The 25684-nt window shown below is 43.6% G+C and overlaps 1 protein-coding gene across 2 annotated transcripts in view; it reads right to left on the reverse strand.

Moving 5' to 3' along the window:
* SPIRE1 (spire type actin nucleation factor 1) overlaps positions 1–25684 on the reverse strand; it is a 179634-nt gene that overhangs the window by 90490 nt on the left and 63460 nt on the right. For both annotated transcript variants that reach the window (XM_074944669.1, XM_074944670.1), the window contains exon 3: positions 23294–23527. In XM_074944669.1, coding sequence (XP_074800770.1) covers positions 23294–23527 — 234 coding nt within the window. The remainder of the gene's footprint in view (positions 1–23293; positions 23528–25684) is intronic.

A 25684-nucleotide genomic window follows, 5' to 3' on the forward strand; every position in this document is an offset into this window, starting at 1 on the left:
CTTATTCATATCAAATATATTTGATATGATATTCTGTCTGTATCAACACCAAGTCTCACATACTTGTGTGATAAAACATCCATATATTGCAGTTCAGGGAAGGGACTCACACCTGGATCACTGAAGAATCAAACAGAGTGAAGCTGACCTCTCCCGATTGCAGCTCCAAGGAGACAAGTGGCTGAGAACGGCTGTTCCTCTTTGCTTCTCCTTTTCAGAAGGATCTTTTCTTCTTTAGTAAAGGAAGAGAAGAGAAAGAAGATTGTCCCAAGAGCTACACCCCATTTTTCTCCTCATTAGTGAGAGGAAGGACAAAACAGAATGGGAGAGGCTGCCATCTCTGTTCCCTCTTCAGGAGAAGATTGTTGGGTGTGGGATGATCAGCCATTCCCTTCTTATTTCTTCTTTTTATCAAGAGTGGAGGGTATTGCCTAGTCCAAGAGAAGCCATCCACTTCTACTCCTGGCTGAAAGGGGGAAGTTGAGCCATAAAGTATCCTGTTTCTCTCCTGCAGTGGGGGACATCAGGTGAAATCCTGATGTCTCACGATTAAGTAAATGTCCTCACATGGGGAGGGTGTGTTTGGAACTGAGGGCAGGAAAAGAATGTCATAAAATCATCATGAAGGAAAAATGGGACAGAGGAGGGTGTCCCACTGGGGAGAGGATAAATCTTCAGTGTGGGGAAGATTGCAAAACTAAAAGATGTCTATGGAGAGAGTGGTCTCTCCATCAAAAATGTATAAGGCAATTGAATCATACAGAGATAATTAAAACAACAGAAACGTCAACCCTGCGGGGAGGAAGGTGTGCCAGCAGTGATCTCTTGTGGAGCATCGTCCTGTATATCCTTAGAGAACAACAATTACTGGTATGCAATTCTCTTTTCTCTAAAGATACTCATCACAGCATATCCTTACTCATAGGGACTAAAGCTCCTAGGAGGTTGCCTCTATAAAAACAAACCAGCAAAGAAGGCTGAAGAACAGAAACAGGCAAAGAAAAATGCCGACAAGGTCATACACTGCTATTTTAGATCAGATGAAAGCCTTTTTACACCAAGTTCAGGGAAAGAGCTTAATTGGGATGGCTATGGGAACATTCCAAATATGCTGGCAGAGTGACTAAAAGTGGAACTTTATCAACAACTCTAGAATGAAGTTTAGGATATATCCATATCACCACCATATCCTTGAAGAATTTAATATAAAGTAGATTAGTCATTAAGGATTGTAGTTCACTGAGCTGAAGTCACAGTCAACAGGAAAATTACTTTCCATGTAAGAGGCCTGAACTCAATTAGCTCTAAAGGACCTTTTATCAGCTTAGTTAAGATGACATCAGAAGGCTTTAACCAGGGGAGGCTAGTCTCAATTCTGTCATACCCTACGTGACCCTGATAAAGTGCTGCCAAAACTTGGTCTACTTTCAGATTTTCATTAAAGGCCAAATGAGCTGTAAAATGAATTTCACCAGGGGTTATCTTTACCTGAGTGACTGGTGAAGAAAGCAGTTAAACAATTATTGTGTGTGACATGTAAGCAGATCAATGTAGGCCACTTCCCACCAATCCGTATTAACATTTTCCTCTTACAGTTATTTGTCCTTCTGGTATACTGCTTCCAAGCAACTAGATGGAATGAACACCTGTTCGGAGACACCCAACACCCTCAGGAGCCATGCTTACAGGGTGATGGACCCTGGGTTGAATGCATACAGGTGCCCTGCTTCTAAGTGATCAATTGGGTCTAGACTCTCAGCCTGAAGGGACTGATCTGTGCTACATCCTAACAGGGTCAAGAACCATGTTAATTTCCGACAGCAGCAGCTATTAGGAATAGATAATGGAAGATTTATCTCTTACACTTCCAAGCTTCAGGACAAATGGTGGGCCCAGGTGGCAAAGGCACCCAGAGTGAACACTACCAAGCCTTGGCAGTGTTCAGATCCAGGGTTCTGGTTTAGGTTCTCTCTACCGTAACTAACACGAATAATATAGATAGATACAGAATTATTCATATTCCCAATAGAGGTTCATTATCTAGGGGTGGGAGACGAGCAGAAAACATTTAAGTACCATTAATACCATGCAGATTTAATTTTATCTTGGAAATGCATAGATACTATAGTGATGGGTGCTTTAGAAAACAGGCAGACAGACTTTTTGCTGTTGCAAGCAAAATGAAACATTTTGATTCTGGATGTACTGAGCACCCACAATCCAGATCTAGTTGTGAACCTGAGCTTGCATACGAAGACGTGGTGAACGCAGCCATGCTTATCTGTGAGTACAATGCCAGAGAAAGCTTAGTGCTATATCACTAACATCCAAGGACACCTGTATTTATCTCAATTAACTGAAGGAATGTGAAATCTTCTAGATAGTAGTTTCCTTTGCCATCTTCTCCCATGCCATATTTGCCAAGCTGAGACAACTCCTCTGCTTCCTTCTATCCACGTGTGAACATCCTTATCCAGATGGATGCTACAGTAATATAAATAATGATGGAAGCAAAGAGCCCTAGTCATGGGCCATTGGGCTAGGGTCTGTACAAATACAGAATGAATAGACAGTGCCTGCCCCAAAGGGCCTACAATCTATGTTCCCAGATAAGCCTTGCAGACTGCAGAATAAATGTCAAAGACAGGGTAATCAGCATTGCCAGAATGCTTCCAATGCATGCTCTGCCAGAGGTACTGGTGCCTAGTGCCCTCAGAGCACAAATTAGATGTTTGACATTCCCACGATAGCAAAGGTTCCAAGTGCTGTTGGCACCAGGACAACACATAATTCAGAGCACAGCAGTTGGTATCAAACCCTTTAGCATGACTGGTTTCAGAGTAACAGCCATGTTAGTCTGTATTCGCAAAAAGAAAAGGAGTACTTGTGGCACCTTAGAGACTAACCAATTTATTTGAGCATAAGCTTTCGTGAGCTACAGCTCACTTCTTCGGATGCATACCAGTAACCTTCCTTTTACAGACCAGTCTCCTTCTAGTCTGGGTCCAGCAATCACTCACACCCCCTGTAGTTTCAGCTGGCTAAAAGAGAGAGCCTCTCTATCCCCAAGGATACCTGAAAGAAACTGAAACAAAGGACAGTAACTACAGGGGGCTTGAGTGATTGCTGGACCCAGACTAGAAGGAGACTGGTCTGTAAAAGGAAGGTTACTGGTATGCATCCGAAGAAGTGAGCTGTAGCTCACGAAAGCTTATGCTCAAATAAATTGGTTAGTCTCTAAGATGCCACAAGTACTCCTTTTCTTTTAGCATGACTGGGGTTGAAGGAACATCAGGCTGATCAATATTTTCTGCCATCTTTAAGGGTCTTTGAACATTAATGAAATTGCAGCTGGAGCCCTCAGTGAGCTGCTGCCTGGAGTCTAGTGCATAGTAGGATATGCATAAGGAGCCAGTGGGACTCTGACATGCAGGGCTGGCCTTATAGGTGGGCGACCGCCCAGGGCGCTGTGGTCAAGAGTCAAGGAGCGGGTGCAAGGCCACGGAAGGAAGCTCGGGGCAATGGGGTGGGAGGCAGTAGGGGTGAGCGGGGATGGGTGGGGTGCCTAGGGAGGCAGAAGGAGCCAGAGCAATGGGGGGGGGGTTGGTGGGGAGCCCAGAGAGGCAGCGGGGGCCAGAGCCAATGGGGGGAGCCTAGGGAGGCAGTGGGGGGCCAGGGAGGATGATTGGGAGGCTGGGGGATGCAGTGGGGGCCAGGGGTGATGGGGGTGTGGGTGGGGAGCCCAGGGAGGCAGCAGGGGCCTGCAATGACAAAATACAAGTTCACACAGGGCGCCATTTTCCCTAAGCCCGGCCCTGCTGACATGGATCTAACCTGGCACTTAGAAGAAAGCGATGCCTGCTTGCTTGTCCCTCTTTCATTATTGTAGTTTTATTATGGTAGTGCCCCAGAGGACTTGGGCCCTGTTTGTGCTGGATGCTGTACAAACACAGAAAAGAAGGGCTTACAGTCTAAGGACACAAAGAGATGAAGGGCAGGGGATGTGGATACAAAACACAAGCAAATGAGGGTGGTGAAGAATTGGCACATCCTTGTTCAATACACTTAATGTAGGGCTCCCCCCCTGCTGACAGTCAGTATCAAATTCCACCAGAGCAATGCATCAAGGTACCAAAGGTATTAAATTAAATTTTTTGATGCACCCCAGCAGAAATTAAGGCACTGGGTCTCATTCACCACCTTGTGAAAGTGTTGCTTTTCTGAACATCAGGCTTGTTATTTACACAATAGGACTGTTCAGTCCCCATTCTTTTCTGCATTTTTATGTGAGAGGCTTGAGGAAAATCTTGTTAAGCTAACCAGCCACTGAGGGTTCTGGAGACTTAGCTGTTTCCATTAAAACAAATTGGAATAACCATCCCTGTTTTTCACTGTATCACATTCAAGTGTGAGAAAGGTTAATGTCAGATTTGATATTAATGTTTAAAAATGAGAGAGAGAATGTAGTGTTTAACTTAAAAAAAAAAGAAAGAAAAACACACCACCACATTTGCTTCCAATTACATGGCCTGGAATGAAAAATCAGGACAACTGTTCAAGGCACCAGAGTCACGTCACTTTAATTAATGAAACCTGTTCATCAAAATTACTCAGTTAAACACTTGTTATGTTCAAAGAAGCTTTAAAATTCCACGAAAGAGCATTACCCAACCTGGTTTTGGATTTTTCCATCAAGTTAAGGTGCAGTAATTCCCATCTTTTTATATAGTGATTTAAAATAAAATAAAAACAAATATAAGAGGAGATTTACCTCACTGAATATTTGTTTTTATACTTCTATTATTTGGAAAACTCTTTTCTTACTTTGAGCCATTAAAAACCTTTCCACTATGACATAATTCCACCGTCCAGACATGAAAAGACACATTAAATCATGCTAACACTTTCCTCATCTTCACAGTTCTTGCATGTATTTGTTTATACTGCACACTACCACAAAAAGGAAACAGTAGGACAACAATTTTCTTAAGCTGAATTTCTATCCACTGTTGCCTTAGTTCTATGCCTACCCCATTTGAGAACAAAATGTTACATGGAGATGTCTGGACTGGAATATTTTAAATACACCCACATAAGTACATGGATATAAATGTATGAATATATGTGTAGTATGCAAACACACACAAAGAGGAGGAAGAGTAGATTTAGTGTGGTATAAACACTTGATCAGCATGAGTTTAATATGGCCTCTTTACTCATAAATGGACTTGTTTTCTGTCCTTATGGATAGGATAATGTACATAACACCCTGCACCATCAAGTATGGTTGTCATCAGTTTCTTAGGTAGACAGCAGCTTGGAGTAGTGCTGCACTTCAAATAGTCTATTATGGCAGAGTAGTTGTTCATCTAAAGGAACCCAGGCAAGCCAAGAAGGAAAAATAAAATAAAAGTTCTCTTTGGAGCTCTCCCTTTCCAGTCCCAAATTTTCTTTGTACCAGGGGCAAGGAAAAGAAGTATCTTAAATCCCTGTCTCAGGTTTAAACTATCAAAGGTCTCGTGCTTGTCTACCCTATTGTCAAGAAATAGAAAACAAAAATCCAAAATGATCTTTTTTCAGGTTTTATATCATATAAGTCAAAATCTCTAGTCCCTTCTTCCTTCAGAAAAGAGGGATAGGAAAATCCTATGCTCCTCTAAAAAGATTTTAAGCAATCAAAAATAGAGGTTTCTCTTTCTTCAGGACACAGAAAGACACATTACATTCCCTCCCTACCCCAATAAAGCTTTAAAAATGGAGACAGTTTCCAGGTCCTCCTTTGAGCGTTAAATAAAAACTCAGAATTTCCTATGTGATGTCCCCTCTGTGGGCATCTGACTTTCCTTGGCATGGTTAGTTGCTTGGCTTCTCCAGCCACTCCAAGCCCTTAACAACTAATTTTCTCCTTTATATGCTTCAGGCTGGCTTCTTGGGAGTCTCAACAAGTCCCACCTGCTTCTGGGCCCTGCAAATTAACCTTCCTGAAGCTGCCATTCTCTTGAACCTTCCAGGCCCCAGTATATCTACCACATATAAAGAGCTGTGCCAAATCTAGTATATGTAGAGAGCTGTTCAATCTATTGATGACAGCTCATTCAATTGCTCCAGTTAACATGAAGGGTTAAGAAGTCCACAGGATAAAAATGTTTACATAACTGTCCATAATTGAAATTTCACTTGAAATTAAAGATATTAATTTTTTATGTATCACAAAATGTAATCTTTTAGACTGCATATCCCAGATGGTACAATAAGGCACAAGGTCAAAGAAGCCATCTGAACACCCCCCTGCCTTTTTTACTGTTCTATTAAATGAAATTCACAAATAAAAATCAAGACGATCAGAGCCATGCATTTATGTGACATTAATAACATGCAAAAGTCATGCCCCTATCATGTGAAAGTTTCATTTGTGTCCAATTATAAAGACATTTAATTATGCTGTAACAATGTTACCTCTGTCCCCTCACCCCCCAAATACTGAACTCCATGATTTCTTTCCCTTGGGAGTATAAAAAGATGCCTTGTTTGCAGATCAGCTATTGGGATAAATATGATCCTCTGACTTTTGGGTCCAAGGAGGCATCACAATTTAAGGAGAACATGTATGTTGGTTTAAGATAATCAGAAACGTGTTTTGCATAAAATTATCGTATTCATTTTTCTCCCAGAGCCTCTGTTCAACATACAATTTTTGTCAATCCACAACTATCTTTTGCAAAAAGGAGCTATGTTTAGCTTGTGGCAAATGATGTACGGCTTCTTCCTAGCATACGGCATGCTGCTATAAGCTAAGCAACATAGAAAACAAAATCATGCCAATAGCATAACCAAGGAAAAATTGAAAAAATATGACTAAATTAGACAGAGAGATGATTATTTTGGAGGGTCAGTAGAGTTCTTAAATAAATCCGAATAGCTTTTCTCCAAATGACTCATTTTCTGTTGATATGGTAACCAACATTGAACTAAATATACCAGATGTAACTAACTTGCCTCAAGCCCAATGCTCTATTTTGAATAACTAAAGAAGACGACGATCATAACTGTTTAATTCAAGGGACATTTGTTTTGTTTCACATTCCTGACTTTGCCAGCTGCTGTTTTTAGAGAAAAAGTATCCCTCTATAAAGAATGAAATAGTTCTTTCAGCACCTATATTCTTTCAGTGACTAATATGACATGCATGATTTTTCTTTGATAAAGTGATTACAACATTCCAAAAGGGTTCCAGATTGGCAATGTTAACAGCTGAAATCCTATTTAATCACAAAGCTGGCACAGTACCATGAACAGCAATGCCAAGCTTCTAAACACTCTCCATTCCAGGTATCTCAGTCCAGATCAGGAGTAATCTCCAGGGATCGGAAGGCAATTCCACTTCCATGACCATTTTGTCCTTGGCTTCTCTGCTGAAAGGGAGAGTTGTTTATGACCTATCACTAAGGCTGTATGTTAGTCACTATTCTTACAGGAGTCAGATTCCGTAATTTACAATAAAACCTATACAGTTTAAAACTTAAGAAAAGTTGTTCAGCATATTGAATACTATCTTTCATCCTGGCTTCCGCAAGCATTCAGCACATCATGCTACAGTAGAGAGAACTCTGTAAAGGGATTTGTAGGTCACCTTTAAGTGTTTTGTCTGTTGCATACCAGGCCAGGTATTTAATGCAAACTCCACAAGCAGTATTGTGTAAGACAGTGGTTCTCAATCAGGGTCCTGGGGCCCCTGGGAGGCCGTGAGCAGGTTTCAGGGGGTCCACTCAGCAGAGCCGGCATTAGACTTGCTGGGACCCAGGGCAGAAAGCCGAAGCCCGACCGCCTGGGGCTGAAGCTGAAGCCTGAGCAACAGTCTGCCCGGCTTGCTATCCCCTAACTGCTATCTGTTTTTTATATGCAGAAATACAGTTGTTGTGGCACAGACGGGCCGTGGAATTTTTATATCACGGGTGTGGGGAGGGGCTAAGAAAGAAAAGGGTTGAGAACCCCTGGTGCAAGATACCTGGTACATTCCCTTTCAGATGCCGAAGTTACATGGGCTTCAAAGAACACTCAACAGAAGTCATGTATGCAGTCTAGCTGTAGTATTGTTGGTCCCAGGATATTAAAGAGACAAGGTGAGTGAAGTAATGTCTTTTATTGGACCAACTTCTGTTGGTGAGAGAGACAAGCTTTCCAGCCACACACAGCCCTTCTTCAGGTCTGGGAAAGGAACTGCCAGCATCACAGCAAAATGCAAAGTGGAACAGATTGTTTAGGATAAGTAGTTATCACATATTATAAGGGACCATTCAAGGTGGAGTGGAAAGAGGAAGTTAGTGGGTTACAGACTGTTGTAATAAGCCATTAATCCAGTGTCTCTTCAGTTCATGATTTTTAGTCTTTAACAAAGTAACAAATTTAAGCTCCCAGGCTTGTTTTTTGAAAGTGTTGTGCAGGTTTCTTCTGAGGATGAGGACTGATAGGTCACATACAGAGTGATTGCTTTGTGAAAAAAGTGTTCACCCACAGCTTATCGGGTGTTTGTGTCTTTGATAATTTTCCTATGAGTTCATTCAAGAGCATAGTGATTGTCTAGTTTCACCCACATAGGTGTTGTTGGGGTACTGAGTGTACTCGATGAGGTATATCACATAATATGATAGGCATGTGTAGGATCCATGGACCTTGAAAGGTGTATTGTGTGTGGTGTTGATCATTGTAGCTATGGTGCTATGTCTGCGGGTTTTGCATCTGATGTTCTGGCAGGGTCTGGTGTTTTGAGTTGGTGTGTCCTACTCTGTGGGGAGCTTGCTGTTCCACTTTGCATTTTGCTGTGATCCTGAAAATACCTTTCCCAGACCTGAAGAAGAGCTGTGTATGGCTGGAAAGCTTCTCTCTCACCAACAGAAGGTGGTCCAATAAAATATATTACTTCACCCACCTTGTCTCCATACAGAAGTCATGGTAATAGTCAGCAGCAGAGAGCTGAATCAGAGTTAAAACAGTCCACATTTCTGTGACTTCTTCAGAGAGGATCTTAAGTCAGTAAAGCTTAAATATTAAAGTTATAACGCCATAAGTATCTAGGACAGCCAAGCCTACAGAGATGAAAACTGTGGACAGACATGTTGATTCTCACCCAAATCCTGAGACAACGAGATCAGTTACTGTCCTGTCCAATTTGTCAGGGTGAATCTACTGCCATCACTATGCTGATAGTGAAACTGAAAAATGCAGCACACCACGCTCTGCACTTATCAATTTCAACGTCTGGACAGTGGTGGCGTTTGTAGGATGAACAGACACACTCATAGGCAGATCAGTTCAGCTTTGGACAGATCAGTCTGCTTTGTCTGGATCAGTGCCACTGAAAGTTAACCTACAGGCCAGAGGATAAATGGTTCACTTTAGTCATTAGGACCAGCGTTGGTCTTCTTTTACTCTGTTATGGGTCACTATAACCAGTGGCACCCACAGCACACTACACATGTTGCCATACACAGTTGGCAATGGCGAGACGGAGCAGTGCTGTCTGCTCCAGTGCCCACACAGGTTTGGCCCCATCACCCCTACGTCATGACGGAGGGGCTGTGGGGGCCAAACCTGAGTGGCACTGTAACCCCTCTGCACCTGTTTGCAATCCCTCTCACTCAGTTTTGGTCCCCCTCCCGTCACAATGGAGAAGCTGTGGGGCCAAATCTGAGTGGGCACATTGGGCAGTCACGTGGCCAGCGCTGCTCCTCCCTCCAGGACCTGCCCAGCCTGGCCTCACCGCCAGCAGCCATGTCCCCTCTCAAGGCTGGGGAGTGACACTGCACCTGGGCAGGCTGGGCTGGAAGGTGGGAGCTGAGCATTTGGTGGGTGAGGCTCTGGGACAAGCAGCTGCAGAGGGGATGGCCTCCCAAAGACTGATGGTGCATACCACTGAAAAATTTTTTGGGGGTGCCCCTTACAACAACACTGACCTGTGGGGCCAGTCTTCATCTCTGGTTTCCACAGTCATGAGTCACAGCCACAAATTAATATTACGACTGTCAAATTATTTTAAAAAATAATCACAATTAATCACAAGATTAAAAAAAATAGTTGTGATTAATCACAGTTAAACAATAAATAGAATACCAATTTAAATTCAGCATAGAAGCAAGTCCTCTGGAATGGGGGTCGAAGCATTAAGGAGCATCATGTGGTCTGATCACATGTCCTTGTAGAGTTACAGCAGCCTTCACTCACAGGATGTTTGGAGTGTTCTCAGGAAGGCTCATCACCAGGTTGGAGATAAGCGTCTCCTAAGGCCTATTGTTTTTTCCTAATGGCCCATTGACCTGAATAGGCCCTTCCCCACCCACTATCTAGACTGGAAGCATCTTGTCTAGTGGGCGTTACCCAGATGTAACTACACTTGAAATACAGATACATAGTCAATATTCATAACTTTAGATACAAAATGATACACACATACAAATAGGATAATCATATTCAGCAAATCGTAACTTTTCCAATGACACTTCACATGACTTATCTTGCATAAAATACATCATAATTATGTTATGTTCTTATGTCATAATCATATCATAATAATATCACTGTGAAGAATAGGGGGTGCAGTGTCAGTATCATTTTTGTATCGAAAGTTAGGAATATTGACTATGTATCTGTATTTCAGTCGTGCTTACTCTGGGTGACACGCACAACTAGCCTTTCTGGTACAACAATGAAGAAGCTAGACAGTGCTGATGACCCATCAGCAAAGACAATGAACCCTGGAAGAACTTAAGTTTTCTGTGAACGTTCCAGACAGCCTGTAAGTAATGGCTGGTATGACTCAGCAAGATATGAAAGGGCATGTGACCAGGCCACATGACTCTGGACTCCATCTTGGGATGTCAGTGTTTTTCCACAAACTGAGTTTGGGACAAAGGATTCCAACCATATGCTAAAGCTATATAAGGCAGGGAGTGACATCATTGGTTGTTCTTCATTCCCCACACAAGACGACTCCTGGAAACACCTGAGGTACAAAGACTGAACTGGGGGAAGTACTGGACCCAGGGATTTCTAGCGTGTGTATGAAAGACCTGGGGATTCCAGCTAGAACCATCTCTCAGGATGAGAAACTGCTAACTCATATCCAATCTATCTAGTATGTAAAGCTTAGTTTGCAGTTTTGTTTATTTACTAGGTAATCTGTTTTGATCTGTTTGCTATCACTTATCACTTAAAATCTATATTTTGTAGTTAATAAACTTGTTTTATGTTTTAAAGCTAGTGTGCCTTTAAGTGAAGTGTGAGGAAAAATCTCAGCTTGGTTTAACACAGGCTTGTTGTAGTTTCTCTTCACATTGAGGGAGGCGCGAACTCTATGAGCTTACACTGTACAATTCTCTGTGCAGTGCAAGACATTATAATTTTGGGTTTATGCTCCAGAGGGGGTTGGCCCATTGGGAAGCTGATGGTTATTTGGCTGTAGCCTCTCTTTTGTTGGTTTATGCAGTGGCTGGTCAGAGAGCCTGCATGTAACTGCAGCTGGGTGTGTCCCTACCTGTGTGAATGCTGGTGGGAGTGTAGGACCAAGAGCGGGTCTGCAGCTTGTTACAGCAGCACAGTGTGAGAGGGTGCACACGCTGGCGGGCCAGAGGGCTTAGTGGTACTCCAGTTCCAGGTGGCACCCCAGGGGGTAACCTGTCACAATGTAACTGATGGGTCTGGGTACCAAAGGCATCGAAGAAGTAGTGAGTCACAGTCGGTACAGTCTCTCTTGGTTCAGAGTCTTTGAAGTCCCTAAAACATTGATTGTGCTTAGAGAGTACCAAGCTATGCTTTAGACCTGAACAATGGGTACCATTGAGTTTAGATGTACTTGAGATTTTAGATGTAAAGGAAACATTCGTATCTAGACCCCTTGAAGCCTCAGTGGTACCCTTCATGGGGTGCAAGCTCTCTGGTATGGCAGATCATTAAGGGCCAGCTTCTTTCTAAGCAAATTTGGAGCTCCTCTTAGAAAAGGACTTGGCCCCTTCACAAGCACATCTCTCCCATGAAGGTCTGGAAGGTGATCAAGCTGTGGAATTCGATGGGGTGCTGTGGTCTCTTGAAGACCACTGTACAGGGAAGGTATCTGGGCCTGGATCTGTCACAGGGAGCATTCCATCATAAGCGTTGAAGCTTTGTCTCCCTGTCTTTCCAGGGATGATGCCTGAATCTTGAGCAGATCTTACACTTGGATGGCACATGAGAATCCTGAAAGCAGTGGATACAGCACAAGTGGCTGTCTGTGAGGCAAACCCACAGTTAAACTGGGGCTGCTCACACAGCTGCCCTCCAACAGATTTATGGCTGGGGCTGCACTAAGTCTCTGTGGGTGTCCTGAGCCTCCCCTTGGAGGAGGGGAGACAGGGCTTGCTCTGCCTCCACAACCAGGTCCATGTCTTCTGCCTCCAGGCCCTGCAGAGGCTCCTTTCAGGGCAGGTAGTCCAGCACAGTGGCACATACTTTCCTCCACTGCCTCCGAGGTCTCTGATCTGACCGGCAGCTCTTCTATCTCCACCTGAGGGGTCTCCCCTGAGACCACTCGGTGCTGTCAGTCTTTTATCAGGACCTCCTCAGGACCTAGAAGCTAGTCTCTGCAACCAGATCCATGATGGCCACCAAGTGGGAGGACCTCCTCGCTGAGCCCTTGCTACACAGCCTCCATCTACATTTGCAGGTGGCGTGTCCCCCTTGGTGATCCAGGGGCTGTTCCTGACTGGTACCATCAGGATTGGAGACCTCCTGGACTACGACTGGAGTGACTGGGTGGACCCTGTGCCTCTCAGCTGGCACATGGGGCTTACCATACCTCGTATTCCCCAATGCTTGCTCCAGGAAGTTAGGGTAGCCTTACTGCCCGCCTCTCATGTTTTCCTCAAGCAGGTCCTGTGTGAGGGTGCTCTGCCAACGCTGCTCACCCCTGGTCCTCTGGCCCTTGCCATTGGCCCCTACCCTGTGAGCCTTCCTGGCCCCTACGACCCCCCAACACACCCCCTGAGCCGGCTGCATAACATGCAGCCAGTTCACCTCCAAACAGCACCCAGGAAACCTCTATATGTGCTCATGCTCCACACTGTTCATTTCCTCGCTCTCCTATCCTGCCCTGATACCAAGTGGTGAGACCTTTTACCACCCCAGGAGGGCCAGTCCATATTCCACTCTGGTCCCATGGCCCCCCAGGGATATTAGCTGGTGGCTCCTTCACAGCACTGTGAGCACGGGCATGTACCTGGCATGGTTCACGACTTCCCACAACACGTTACCCTTCTGTGGAAAGAGGGAGACCTTGGTGCCCATTTATAAAGGGTGTATCAGATTGCAGTCCCTCTTCCAGCTCCTTCAGAACCTCCTCCTGAGGTTCTGGCTGCACTTTTCCGCACACCTCCTGATTTATGAGCACTCAGTCCATGGCCCCCCTAAGCTGCAAGGCCACCTCTTCAATGTGGCCATCCACTATACCAGGAGGAGAAAGCTGGATGGGGGGTTGATTTGTGACTGTGGAGCCTATTTCTGATCCCCCCTGAAGTCATGCCTGCAGGCAGAGTTCTTGGGGGCTGTGTCATTGCCTCCCCGGATGCCTTCAAGGAGCAGTGGGCGCTGTCCCAGGTTCTCCGCTCGGTGTCCCTACTGAATCCTGAATTATCCCTGTGACCTTCACTCCCGTTTCTGTTTTTTTCCCATTTCTTGTCCCCCATGGTTAGTTGATGCCTGGGTCCAGTGGCTCCTCCTCTTAAGCTGGGGAAGGGGGGGGGGGTTACATAATGGGCAGGCCAGCCATCCCCAGAGCCTCAAGAGATGCCCCTTGAACAGAGAAGAGGTGAGTCACCACGCAAGCATGCAGCAATAACCCAACTGCACTGACTCCAAGGGAGGCCCTCAGGCATGCAGCAGCAATCCATCCCTGAGCTGAGCCTGGGTCAGATGACCCCCAGGCTCAGGTATTTCTCCAACCCTGCCAGAGCTGCAGATCAGTAGGTGCAACGGCACTACATGGACAGGAACCTGTCTGCTGCCTTGCCTTGATTCTGACTCTTGAGACTCCAAGCCTGCTCTTGATCCTGTTCCTGTGCCAGCCTGGCTGAGCCCTGTTCCAGTTTTGTCCTTGCCCTTCTCTGACCTTGCGCCAGTCCTGTTACTTACCTGTTCCAGCCTTGCCTCCACTTCCTGACCCTCCCTGAATCCTTGGACTCAGCTACCCGGCTTCGACCTTTCGTGTGTATCTGGATCCTGGCTACTATACTTACTTGGCCTATCCCTGGACTCTGACAACCTGGCTTTGACCCCCTGGCTTGCACCTGGACCTTGGTTACCGTACTGATTCTGACTTGTCTACAGACTCTGACCACCGGCTTCTGGCCCTGGCTTGCTCCTGGATTCTGGCTATGGTACTGATTCTGGCCTGTCTACAGTCTCTGATTTTGGTTCTAACCCCAGCCTGTCCCCAGATCTTGATTTCAGCACTGCCCTTGGCCCAGTCCCAACCCTTTGTCAGGCTTTGACCTCCAGTCTGACCGCTAGGCATGACTACCAGTAGGCAGTGCCTGACTCCATCCTAAGAGGGAAGGACTCATGGCAAATCAGGCCATGCTTGAATCCTGGAGGTTTAATCATACACCACAGAAAAGAACTCCTTTGGAAAGAAAATAAATCTGACTAAAACTATTAAAGAAACTGTTAAACTAGTCTGCCAGAGCTAGTAAACTGACAGTAACTAAACTATAAGAAGAAACTGGGTAGCTAACTAAATAGGCAGGCACCACTGGTCTCTCTGTTTCAGGTTGATGGCAGTTGAGAAAGAACTGAGGGCAGTTTGTCCATCGCAGCTCTATATACTCTCAGTATGGGGCACAAGGATAGTTAGGGCTCATGTAAGGACCAATAGGCACTGCTGCCAAAAATCTCCAGTTGAAGGTGCAAGGGCACACGTGTACTCCTGAAATGGAGCACCAATAGGGATGTTACTCAAAGAAGAGTTTCCAAATCTCAAACATCTTTGAAGAATTACACCCCAACCTGGCATTCAAATTGGTGAAAAAAATCTCATGATATTAACTGGCCCATTCTGGGCTGAAGTCTTGCAACACTTTCCAGAGTTTTGGAACTTGTAAAATCCTACTTCCTGATTCAGCCTCAAATACAGAATGTAGCCTAAAACAGATCCAAATACTACTTACTCATCCATCTGTAGTTATTACACTTAAATTAGCATGGAAACTGAGATGAGACACTCTCTTCCTTTCATCTATAAATCAACACAATCCCTGAATGGCTATACTAGACTGCTTTCAGACTCCTGGCTATAAATCTATACTGCTTTCAGACAGCTGGAAAACAAAAAACATGCAGATCAGTATCCCCATTGTAAATTTTCAAATCATTAAATCACTTCCGTTCAAAGAAGTTAAAACTATTCAAATTTATGAGCCATCTAATCTTGAATCTAAACTTACTTTAAGGATTGTCTCTCTAAAAAACAGCAATTAAAATCTCTGATGTATGGTGTTTGAAAGCAGCCACAATTTCTTCTGGTTGATGTTTTCTTATGAACAAAGATATACAAGACACCATTCATACAACATGAAGACGAAGTATCAACTATTGTCTTGTTTGCAACCTTTTACACAGCACCACTGATATTGCACAATACTGCAAATGATGCATCCATCCCAAAAGAAAACATCAACTTTCACACAAATCAGGAAATTGCCATACTGACATTTTTAAAGTGAGTTTATTGCTCATGAATGGAGCCTGTTTGTCAGCACTGGAAAATTAAGTCCTGTATTTGTCCATAACAGGTAGGAAGCAGTAGTGCCACTCTCCCCGCTGTGCCTCAACTATGACATAGGGAGGGCCACTGGGAAGGATGAGAAAGTAGTTCTGTGTCCATGCTCTTTTGAGTCGTGTGCTTCACTGCTGAGGTGGTCAGTGAAGGTGCAAAAAGTTGTTTTTATGAAATGATGATTTGTCCCTAGGAAACAGGCACAGCTCATCAGCACAGAATTCATGAAGCAGTTATTAGATGCTAATTATTTCTGGTCAACAGCAGCCTCAGTTAAGTCTGAACTAGTAACCCAAAAGGGAAAAACTTTACTACACATTAACCACTCCCATCAGTTCCCACTGCTGTCATCCCCTCCTCACATTTGTCCTAGTGCCATTGTGAAACGTATCAAGACTTATTAGTAATCTACAAGGCAAACAAAATCTCCTCTGCAAATGGACCTTTAAATGCTGGAGAGATAATCTGTACAGCAGTTTGGTGTGTGAGAGAGGACATTACTGAACTCAAAAGACAATATAGCCTAGCGGTTCTCAAAATGTGGTTCGGGATTCCCAAAGTGGGTCACGACCCCATTTTAACGGGGTCCCCAGGGCTGGCATTAGACTTGCTGGGGCTCAGAGCCAAAGTCCAAGCACACCACCCAGGACCAAAGCCCTTGGGGCTTCAGCTTTGGGCCCCCCGACCCGGGGCTGAAGCCCTTGGGCTTCGGCTTTGCCTCCCCGCCCCCTCCTGCCCAGGGTAGCGGGGCTTGGGTGGGCTCAGGCTTCAGGCCCCCCCCTCCCCTTCTGGGGTCATATAGTAATTTTTGTTGTCAGAAGGGTGCTGTGGTGCAATGAAGTTTGAGAACCCATGATATAGCCAAACGGCTGCTAAAGAATACAGAGCAGCTGTATGGAAGTTTCTCCATATCCTCTTAGAACACCACCTTTCTCATAAGTGGTTATTTGCCAGAGCTGATTTTGTCAGAACTGTACTCCATTTGTCCTTTTCCCACCTCTTGTGAATAGATACTTGCCAGCTACAGCAAGATCACTAGGGACCATCAGATATTGGGGTTTAAATAACACCATGCCCTTATTCTTGGTCCTAAACAAAGTTTTATTTCAAACTGCCCAGAGAAGTAAACTCATGAGTATCCCTGAAGTCTGCAACCCTAAGTTTAGGCTTTCTAAGGACTTGTCTTCATTGTTAATAAAAGGTGCATTTTTTACCTCAGGATAATCAACAGTGTGAGCTATCCCAAGGTAAATACACAGTAAAGACAAGGCACTTCAGTTTTACTGTGAGGTAGGCACTATACCTCTGCTAAAAGGTCTTGTCTTCACTGTTTTTGTACCTGGAGATAACTCATGTCACATGAGTTAGGCTACGATTTAGTCACAGGTACTTTTACTGAAAGTCCTGGACAGCTCACGGGCAATACCGTGATTAAATCTTGCGGGGGAGGAGTGCTGGGGAAGTGAGGGGGGGCTGCTACTGGGGGGGCGTAGAGGGGCCGCTGCTAGGAACGACCCAGGGGGGCGCTGCTGGGGGCAATGCCTGGGGCCAGCGGCTCCAGCTACCAGGGGCCAGTGGACCGCAGCTGCTCCAGCCGGCCAGCCGTGGACTGCTGCCTGGGGCCACGGCTGGTGTGGCTATCCCGGGGGCCACCTGAGTAGCTGGCCCAGGAGCCAGCTGCTTGGGCGACCCTGGGGTCAGCCACACTGGCCCCTGCAGAAGTCATGAACGTCACAGAAAGCCATGGAATCCCCTTTTCTCCCTTTAGTAGAGCCAGAGCTCTAAACACCACTGTAACTGTCTATAGAATAGATCAAAAACCAGTTGAGGGTACCACCCTATTAACACCTTCCATCATAACAATACCATATATCATCTCTGTCCATCCTCCCAATAGAATTCAACATACTGACACCCGAAGTGACTCAACTCCCAGAGAGAAAGAAGATAAATAATAATGGTTTTTGGGAGAGCAGTAACAGGTGCACGAACCCCTGGGGATAGGGGCAAATGGGGGACTCCAGCATGGGAGATGGGGTGAATGAAGTTGTGGCAGTGGGAAATTGAGGGACCTTGGTATGGGGGAGAATAGGGGTGCATATAGAGTTTCTGGCATGGGTAAAAATACATGAGCCTGGTATGTTGGGAGGCAAGGAAGGGGGCATACATAACCCCTAGCATGGGGGATGACAATGGGGAAAATGCTATGGAGGGAGGAGACCATAGGGGACACAGAGCTCATGGCAGGTGATGGAGATGGGAATGGGATGGCATGCAGAACCCCTGCCATGGGGAAAACAGGGGACACACAGAGCTCCAGGCATGTGGTCGGGGGTGGGGAGAGTTGCTGGGAGTCCCTGAAATAGATGGAGATGGGAATGTGGCACACAGGGAGCATGTTGGGGAAAACATAGGAATGCAGTATACGTAATGAGCTTGGCCTACAGAAGCTATGAAACGTGTGACCCCCTAGTATATAACCAAGGACTATACAGTTAAGGACTTTAAAAATCAATAGGGACAATGTAAAGTCAATCTTCCACTTTACAGGCAAACAATAAAAATTGCAGGGTGGGCAAGATATAATAGTTGCTCAAATCAGCAAATAAACCTGTGTTAGCGTTCTCTACAAGCTGCAAGCAAAGGATAAAACTTTATTGTAAACCATGCTCACAGGGAACTACAATAATTGAGTCTCACAGTTACAAGACCACATGCTGTTGTGTGGTAGTCAGTGGATAAACGAAGGTATAGCCTGCACATATTTCACAACTGAAAAAAAAACTTCTCTGCCACATCTGACACATGTGTTTACCCTGGGAAAGGTGTGGTTGAAAGTGATGCAAGTAGAAAGAATCTCACAGATCCACACTTCTGTGGAAAATGTGGCAGAATAATGTTGTTGCTTATGTATGGGTAATGCACTAAGACGTTCTGCAGTGTTATATAGTCAGCTGAATGAAGACCAGTCACAGTGCAAAGCTTGTAGCTACTAAATTATAAAAGAAGACGCATAAGAAAAACTGAAAAGTCTATGGATTCTAATAAAAAAAATAAAACAAAAAACTCAGGTTAATGTAGTACTAATACTTGGTATCTATAAGGAATATGAAATACATGTTACAAAGAGTTAAAGTTAATACATACTTTTTGGTAACCTTTTTATAATATTTTACTAGTAAATCAAAGATATGCTGCCAATATTTTAACACAATGCTCCCATAACTTTTTTTCCGTTAACCTGTGATAAATTATGTGTATTAGGGTAATGGAGGAATCTCACACGGACATGAAAACATCCCGAACCTTCCTTTTACTTGGTTGCAGAAAATGCAGTAAGGGCTTCAAAAACCTACTCAACCTTTACCGCCACCATATCACTATACTACACCCTTGTGCATACAAATGAGTGTTTTCTGGCTTATGGAAAAAAAATGTTATGCATTTGAGCTTGATTAGCCAACCCCTCCCCATTTGGTGGTTCTCTTCTTCCATGTTTTTTCAAAATGACAACTTTCTTTCCCACCAACAGCAACCAGATATGTTACCTCCTCTAAAATTGCTCTGTGGCCTGACAAAAGATGTATTCTTTAAGAGCCCCAATTCAGCACATGCTTGATTGCTTTGCTGAACTTGGGCTAGAAAGGGCATATTGCCCTTTACCTCTCAACTAGACATCAAGGATCCAATGTCTCCTAGAGATGTTGCCGGATGCCCTCGTCTCCCACTGACATCAGTGAGTTGGAACTGCTCAACCTGTCTCAGGAGATGTACAAAATCTCACAGAACTAGGTCCCAAGCATATCCCTTACTGCAATCAGACAAATGGACAAAAATTACCAGGTTGCTTTTCATTTGGGATTTGTGCAGGGTAGTGTAACATTTTGTTCTGGATCAACCAGGGCAACACAGGGGATCACATTCACCTAATTCTTGTGCATAGTCCCAGTGACTTCACACTAACGTTAATTGCATTAGTAAAATACTTCCTTCCTCTATGTTTTATCAAAATAATGTGAACCTCAAACATATTTTGAAACAATATAAAAGCTACAGTTACTATAATATGGATAAAAAGAAAAGGAGTACTTGGGGCACCTTAGAAACTAACAAATTTATTAGAGCATAAGCTTTTGTGAGCTACAGCTCACTTCATTGGATGCATTCAATGGAAAATATAGTGGGGAGATTTTATATACACAGAGAACATGAAACAATGGGTGTTACCATACAGACTGTAACAAGAGTGATCAGGAAAGGTGAGCTACGAGGGGACCTTTTGTAGTGATAATCAAGGTGAGCCATTTCCAGCACTTTACAAGAACAGTAGGAGGGGAAATAAACAAGGGGAAATAGGTTTACTTTGTGTAATGACACATCCACGCCCAGTCTTTATTCAAGCCTAAGTTAATTGTATCCAGTTTGCAAATTAATTCCAATTCAGCAGTCTCTCGTTGGAGTCTGTTTTTGAAGTTTTTTTGTTGAAGAATTGCAACGTTTAGGTCTGTAATCGAGCGACCAAAGAGACTGAAGTGTTCTCCAATTGGTTGTTCTGAATGTTATAATTCTTGACATCTGATTTGTGTCCATTTATTCTTTTACGTAGAGATATATGTGAATACTTAAAATGTTAAACATGTAATTGCAGCAAACATCCCTCCAATATCTTCCACTCAAGCAGTGTTTAGCATTTTAAAGCTGATCAACCATCATAACAGACGCAGAAAGAGTACTACAGAATACAGTGTTAAAAGTGGTACACAAAACAGCCACATTCACTCTTCAGACAATTTGAGGGTACATTCTTGCATGTTTTCTGTACCTAATAAACAACATGGTCTCAGGATTACAGTGCATGCAATCACCACTAAAGGAAAATATTTTCACTAATTTTTCCTATTTATTAGTTTACACAATAAAGTTGAGCAATATGTGTTTCAGCCTAGAGTGGGCATTTTTGGCTGATCCAAATGAGGCCCTACACTCAGCTTTTCTGTCTGTAACATAACTTTTCAACACCACATCTGATCAACTCGAGAATTTCAGGTACTGTTCTAGGCATCAATGGCCAGAACCCTATTGATTTTGGTGAAAACTGAAAAAGCCACTAGCACTTAAAAAGTTGCTCTTTGCTCTCCCTACAGAAGGGGGAGGCAGAGGGAGAGGAAAGTGAAAGTCTTCCATCCTTTCTCCAGGGCTAGTCCTATGGGCAGGTGAGTAGGTCTGTCATCCTGTGCACCAACTTCCAGGGGGCACCGAATTGCTGAGCCACTTGGTTTATTGTCCTCCCCTTTACTCTGCCATCTTTTTTTTTTTTTTTTTAAAGCTCGGCTGCTGGGGATATTTTCCTCCATGGCTAGCAAAATGGCTAGGGCCTCTCCTGGCTCTCTCCTGCCTAGTGCACTGCATCCCAAAGCCTGCTCAGAGTAGGGGAGCTAGGGTGACCAGAAAACAAGTGTAAAAAATCAGGACAGGAGGTGGGGGGGCAATAGGTGCCTATATAAGAAAGCCCCAAATATCGGGACTGTCCCTATAAAATTGGGACATCTGGTCACCCTAAGGGGAGCATGCGTTTGCCCATCCCTTCTAATCCAAGGAGAGTGAAAGATGCTTCATTCCTTCCTCACTCCTAGTGCGCTGCTTCTCCAAAGTCCGCTCCACGGTGGGGGGGGAAGAGGGAAAGAGAAAGGAGAAAGAGATGCCTTAATAATCCAGTGAGAAGGAAGGTACTTTGGAGGAGAAGTTAAAAAAGGATAGACACAGAGCCTCTGCAATGTGGGGAAGGGAGGAGGGACTAGGGGGCATACTCCATACAGAGCCCCTGGAATGGGGGGGAAGGAGGAATGGAAGGTTTTGCTATTAGGGACACACCCATGACCTTTAACCAAGTCTGCAATTCGTGGCAGCCATTAACAGCATAAGCTTAATTATTTACATAGAGTTTTTCCTGATACCACCCCAAGCAAATTTTACTCCCATCCAAATCTCCTTGCAGCATTCCTCTCCACCCCAATATCTTTTCAGAAGACCAGAAGAGGCCACTTTCGATGGGCTTCTGAGTGTTTATAGTTTCTGTGGAGTCTGTTAGCTGAAACAGACTTTGCCCATTCTGTTCTAATGGGGAATTCATTACTGCTACAACTCTTCCAGCCTCCACTTTGACAGCTACATTCCTATTCTGGGGGCATCCAAGCTACGATTCTGCCTTCAATGGTCCTCAAACCTGAAAATCCATTTGCACTTCAAGTGAATAACAAACAGTGCTCGATCTACGTGAGCAATGAAGTGCCACTCTCTAGTCTATACTAAATGCCTCTTCAATACGGATGTAGTAAATAGACTATAATATTATGAAGACTGCACTACTGAAAATAAAAGCAATGTGAAAATCCAGTGTGTGTGTTTATTTCTACCCTCTTCAAGACTACAAAGAGATCATATACAATTCTAAGAGCTCTGTCAAAGGCTCTTTATTGGAAAATAGAGAATTAACCACTTTGAAATGATTGTCAAGAGTAGCGAAGTTGACATTAGAAATTGCACTGTACTTAAAACTCATAAGCTGTTACTTCCAAATGTCACTACTCAGGTTAAGAACTGCCATCGCAAACCTTAGAGTGAAATATCGTACCCCGAGTCACTATGCACAAAAGAACTACTCTTAAGAACAGGCATTCCCTTCAGCAGAGAACTGGGTGAGGGAAGAGGAACATTTCTACAGGAACATTGGAGTAATGAGCTGGTGCATATTACTGAAACAGCCACTCTCATTTCAAGGTGTGTATGAAAGAATTAAGCAGATGTCCTGCTAAAAGATTTAACATCCAGTTTGAGGACAAAATCAGAATAGACTAATTAGACTGTCCCAATATCAAGTATCGGGAATGCTAGCTGATAATTTAATTTCTATTGTTTACTGTCAAAGATGAAATACTATCAGTGTATTACACTTACAAACGTATTACCTAAGGAAACTAAACTATCACACTGGCAGTATCATGTTTGAAGCTAGCACAGAAAACAGACTTACTGCGATGAGCCTGGTCTAAACTATAGGGTTAGGTCAATGTAAGCTGCCTTGCATCAACCTCGCTGTGGAAGTGTCTTCACTTAAATTTGGCTCCTCCTGATGTAAGTGCCTCTCTACACCAATTTCGTAACACCACCTCCAAAGCAGCGTAGAATCACAGTTGATATAATTAGGTTGACGAAGTGTTAGTACAGACACTGCGTTGCTTACATTGACTGTTACTGGCTTTCAGGAGCCATCACACAATGCCCCACACTCACAATACAATTGATACAAGTACTTCTGGTAAGAAGGAGCACTGCCAACACAAGGAGCCAAGTGTGCACACACACAAGCAATTTTGTAATTGCGGTGGCTCTATGCCAACATAAAAGTTAGCTTGATATAACTTTGTAGCGAAGACACGGCCTTAGTGGTGAAAAGAGTTTTTAACAGCAAAGTACCATGTAAATTGGCTATTACTGTACCTTCATGACATCTTTATAGGAGTGAATGACCTCAATTTCCTCTTTTTCATCTTCCTCTTCTTCCACGCCTTCATCCAGAGCCTCATAGCCTTCATCTTTACTTCCATCTACCTCCACGGTATTGGTCATGTGATCTATAAGCTGCTCCAAGGGAGGACTTAGTTCTCGCTCTTCATTCTCCTTCAAGCCATAGTCCAGCGCTTTATAAATAATAATCCCCAGTGATTCAATAATCTATAAGAAAGAAAGCAACATTATTATTAGCATCATAGAATCATAGACTAAGATCAGAATGGACCACTTTGATCATCTCGTCTGATCTCCTGCACAATGCAGGCCACAGAATATCACCCACCCACCCACTGCTGTAACAAACCCCTAACCTATGTCTGAGCTACTGAAGTCCTCAAATCGTGGTTTAAAGACTTCAAGGTGCAGAGAATCCTCCAGCAAGTGACCCATGCCCCACGCTGCAGAGGAAGGTGAAACTCCCCCAAGGCCCCTGCCAATCTGCCCTGGAAGAAAATTCCTTCCTGACCCCAAATATGGAAGTCAGCTAAACCCTGAGCATGTGGGCAAGACTCACCACCCAGACACCCAGGAAAGAATTATCTATAGTAACTCAGATCCCATCCCATCGGGCATATCACAGTCCACTGGGCATATCTACCGCTAATAGTCAAAGATCAATTGCCAAAATTAGGCTATACCATCCCCTCCATAAACTTAAAGCTTAGTTTTGAAGCCAGATATGTTTTTTGCCCCCACTGCTTCCCTTGGAAGGCTGTTCCAGAACTTCACTCCTCTGATGGTTAGAAACCTTCATCTAATTTCAAGTCTAAACTTCCTGATGGCCAGTTTATATCACTTCGATGAACTAGTAGGCAAGTGTAAGAACACAAACATCCTTGAGCAATAAGTGATAAATTGCTCACCCTACAACTGCTGATTGAAGATTGATATTATAGGATCATCCAAATTAAAGAGGGCAGTGACCCTCCACACTGCATCACTGCCCTGCAAGTCAACATACAGCACCCAATAGCAAAATGTGTCATGCTACATTTTTTTATATTAAAATTTGACAGGCAAAAACAAAATAATGTAAAAACAAAGCTGGACCATTTTGAATTTTTATTCCTAAAAGTGTTTCAGCTCAAAATATTTTTTTAGATTCCTATAAAAATGTTTGGTATATGTATACACACTTATCCTCCTTTTGTTTAAGAAAAAAAAGGGGGGGGGCTTAAGAAAAGATGCCTAACTCCTTCCACAAGTGGTAGTGACTTGGACCACCTCATTGCCTCCAGGGATGACTGGCCATAGCTATGAGGATCGATTTGACTCAGAATCTGACTGAGCTCTGATCAAACCACTGAGATCCACTTACTTGGTGACAAGACAAAGATCCCATATGGGAAAATCTAGTTGTTCTTAATAGTAATCGTAATTTAGTAGCCCCTTGGGACCTCAACTGAGATCAGGGCCCTATTGTTTCACAGTGCCTAACATAGAACAAGAGACAGTCCCTGATCTTCTCAATCTTTCCTAGTAATAAGAAATTGGCCTGAATGCTCCAAAATGCCAAGTATACCTTTTCTTTCTTTACATTAATGATTATTAATACCAGAGGCATTGCAGTACCTCGCACTTTGAAGACCTTAAGGGGAAAAAAGTCATGATCTTTTAAATCTGATGGCTACTGTGCTATTATTTAAATGGTCAGGCACCAGTGCAGAAGTAGAACAGCCCTGGAACAGAAGTTAGTGATGGAACTATTTCCAAAAGCAGATATTTTTCAAATATTTCCAACCTGATAAGAAAGTTTCAGTCCCCCAATCTGGCATTCCACATAATTCTAGCTAAAAAAAACCCTTTAAAAAAAAAGGAGAAATTCTCACATCTTAAACTTTTTTAAGGTTTAATTTGAGCAACCTACTTATTTTACTACAGTAAAACATTTCAAAGAGGACTTACTGTAATGGATTATAATTTAGTAGGGGAATTCAAACAGTTTAATCATAATCACATCCAGACAGAAAATGTAATGCACCAGCAATGGACCAGCAGTTTTATGCTTCATTTCTCTAGTGAGACATGGGAATGCATTAGTAGTAGAGAGCACTAATAATCAAATTGTTAGACCACTTCAGGTGCAGAACTTAGTGGCAATTTGTACCATGATTAGGTAAGTAATCCTTCCTGAAATGCAGAACTTCGCTATTTGTTTTTTCCAACAAAACAAAAAACATTCCTCAACATAAAATGCATAATAAACTGTCCATATTTCACAGTGCACAATTAAAACACCAGCACATTAAGGGCAAGAAAAAGGCAGATTTATCCACCTAATATATTTATTATATTTTCCAATATTTTAACTATTATATG

The sequence above is a fragment of the Natator depressus genome, chromosome 2 (assembly GCF_965152275.1).
Source record: "Natator depressus isolate rNatDep1 chromosome 2, rNatDep2.hap1, whole genome shotgun sequence".
Taxonomy (NCBI): Eukaryota; Metazoa; Chordata; order Testudines; family Cheloniidae; genus Natator; species Natator depressus.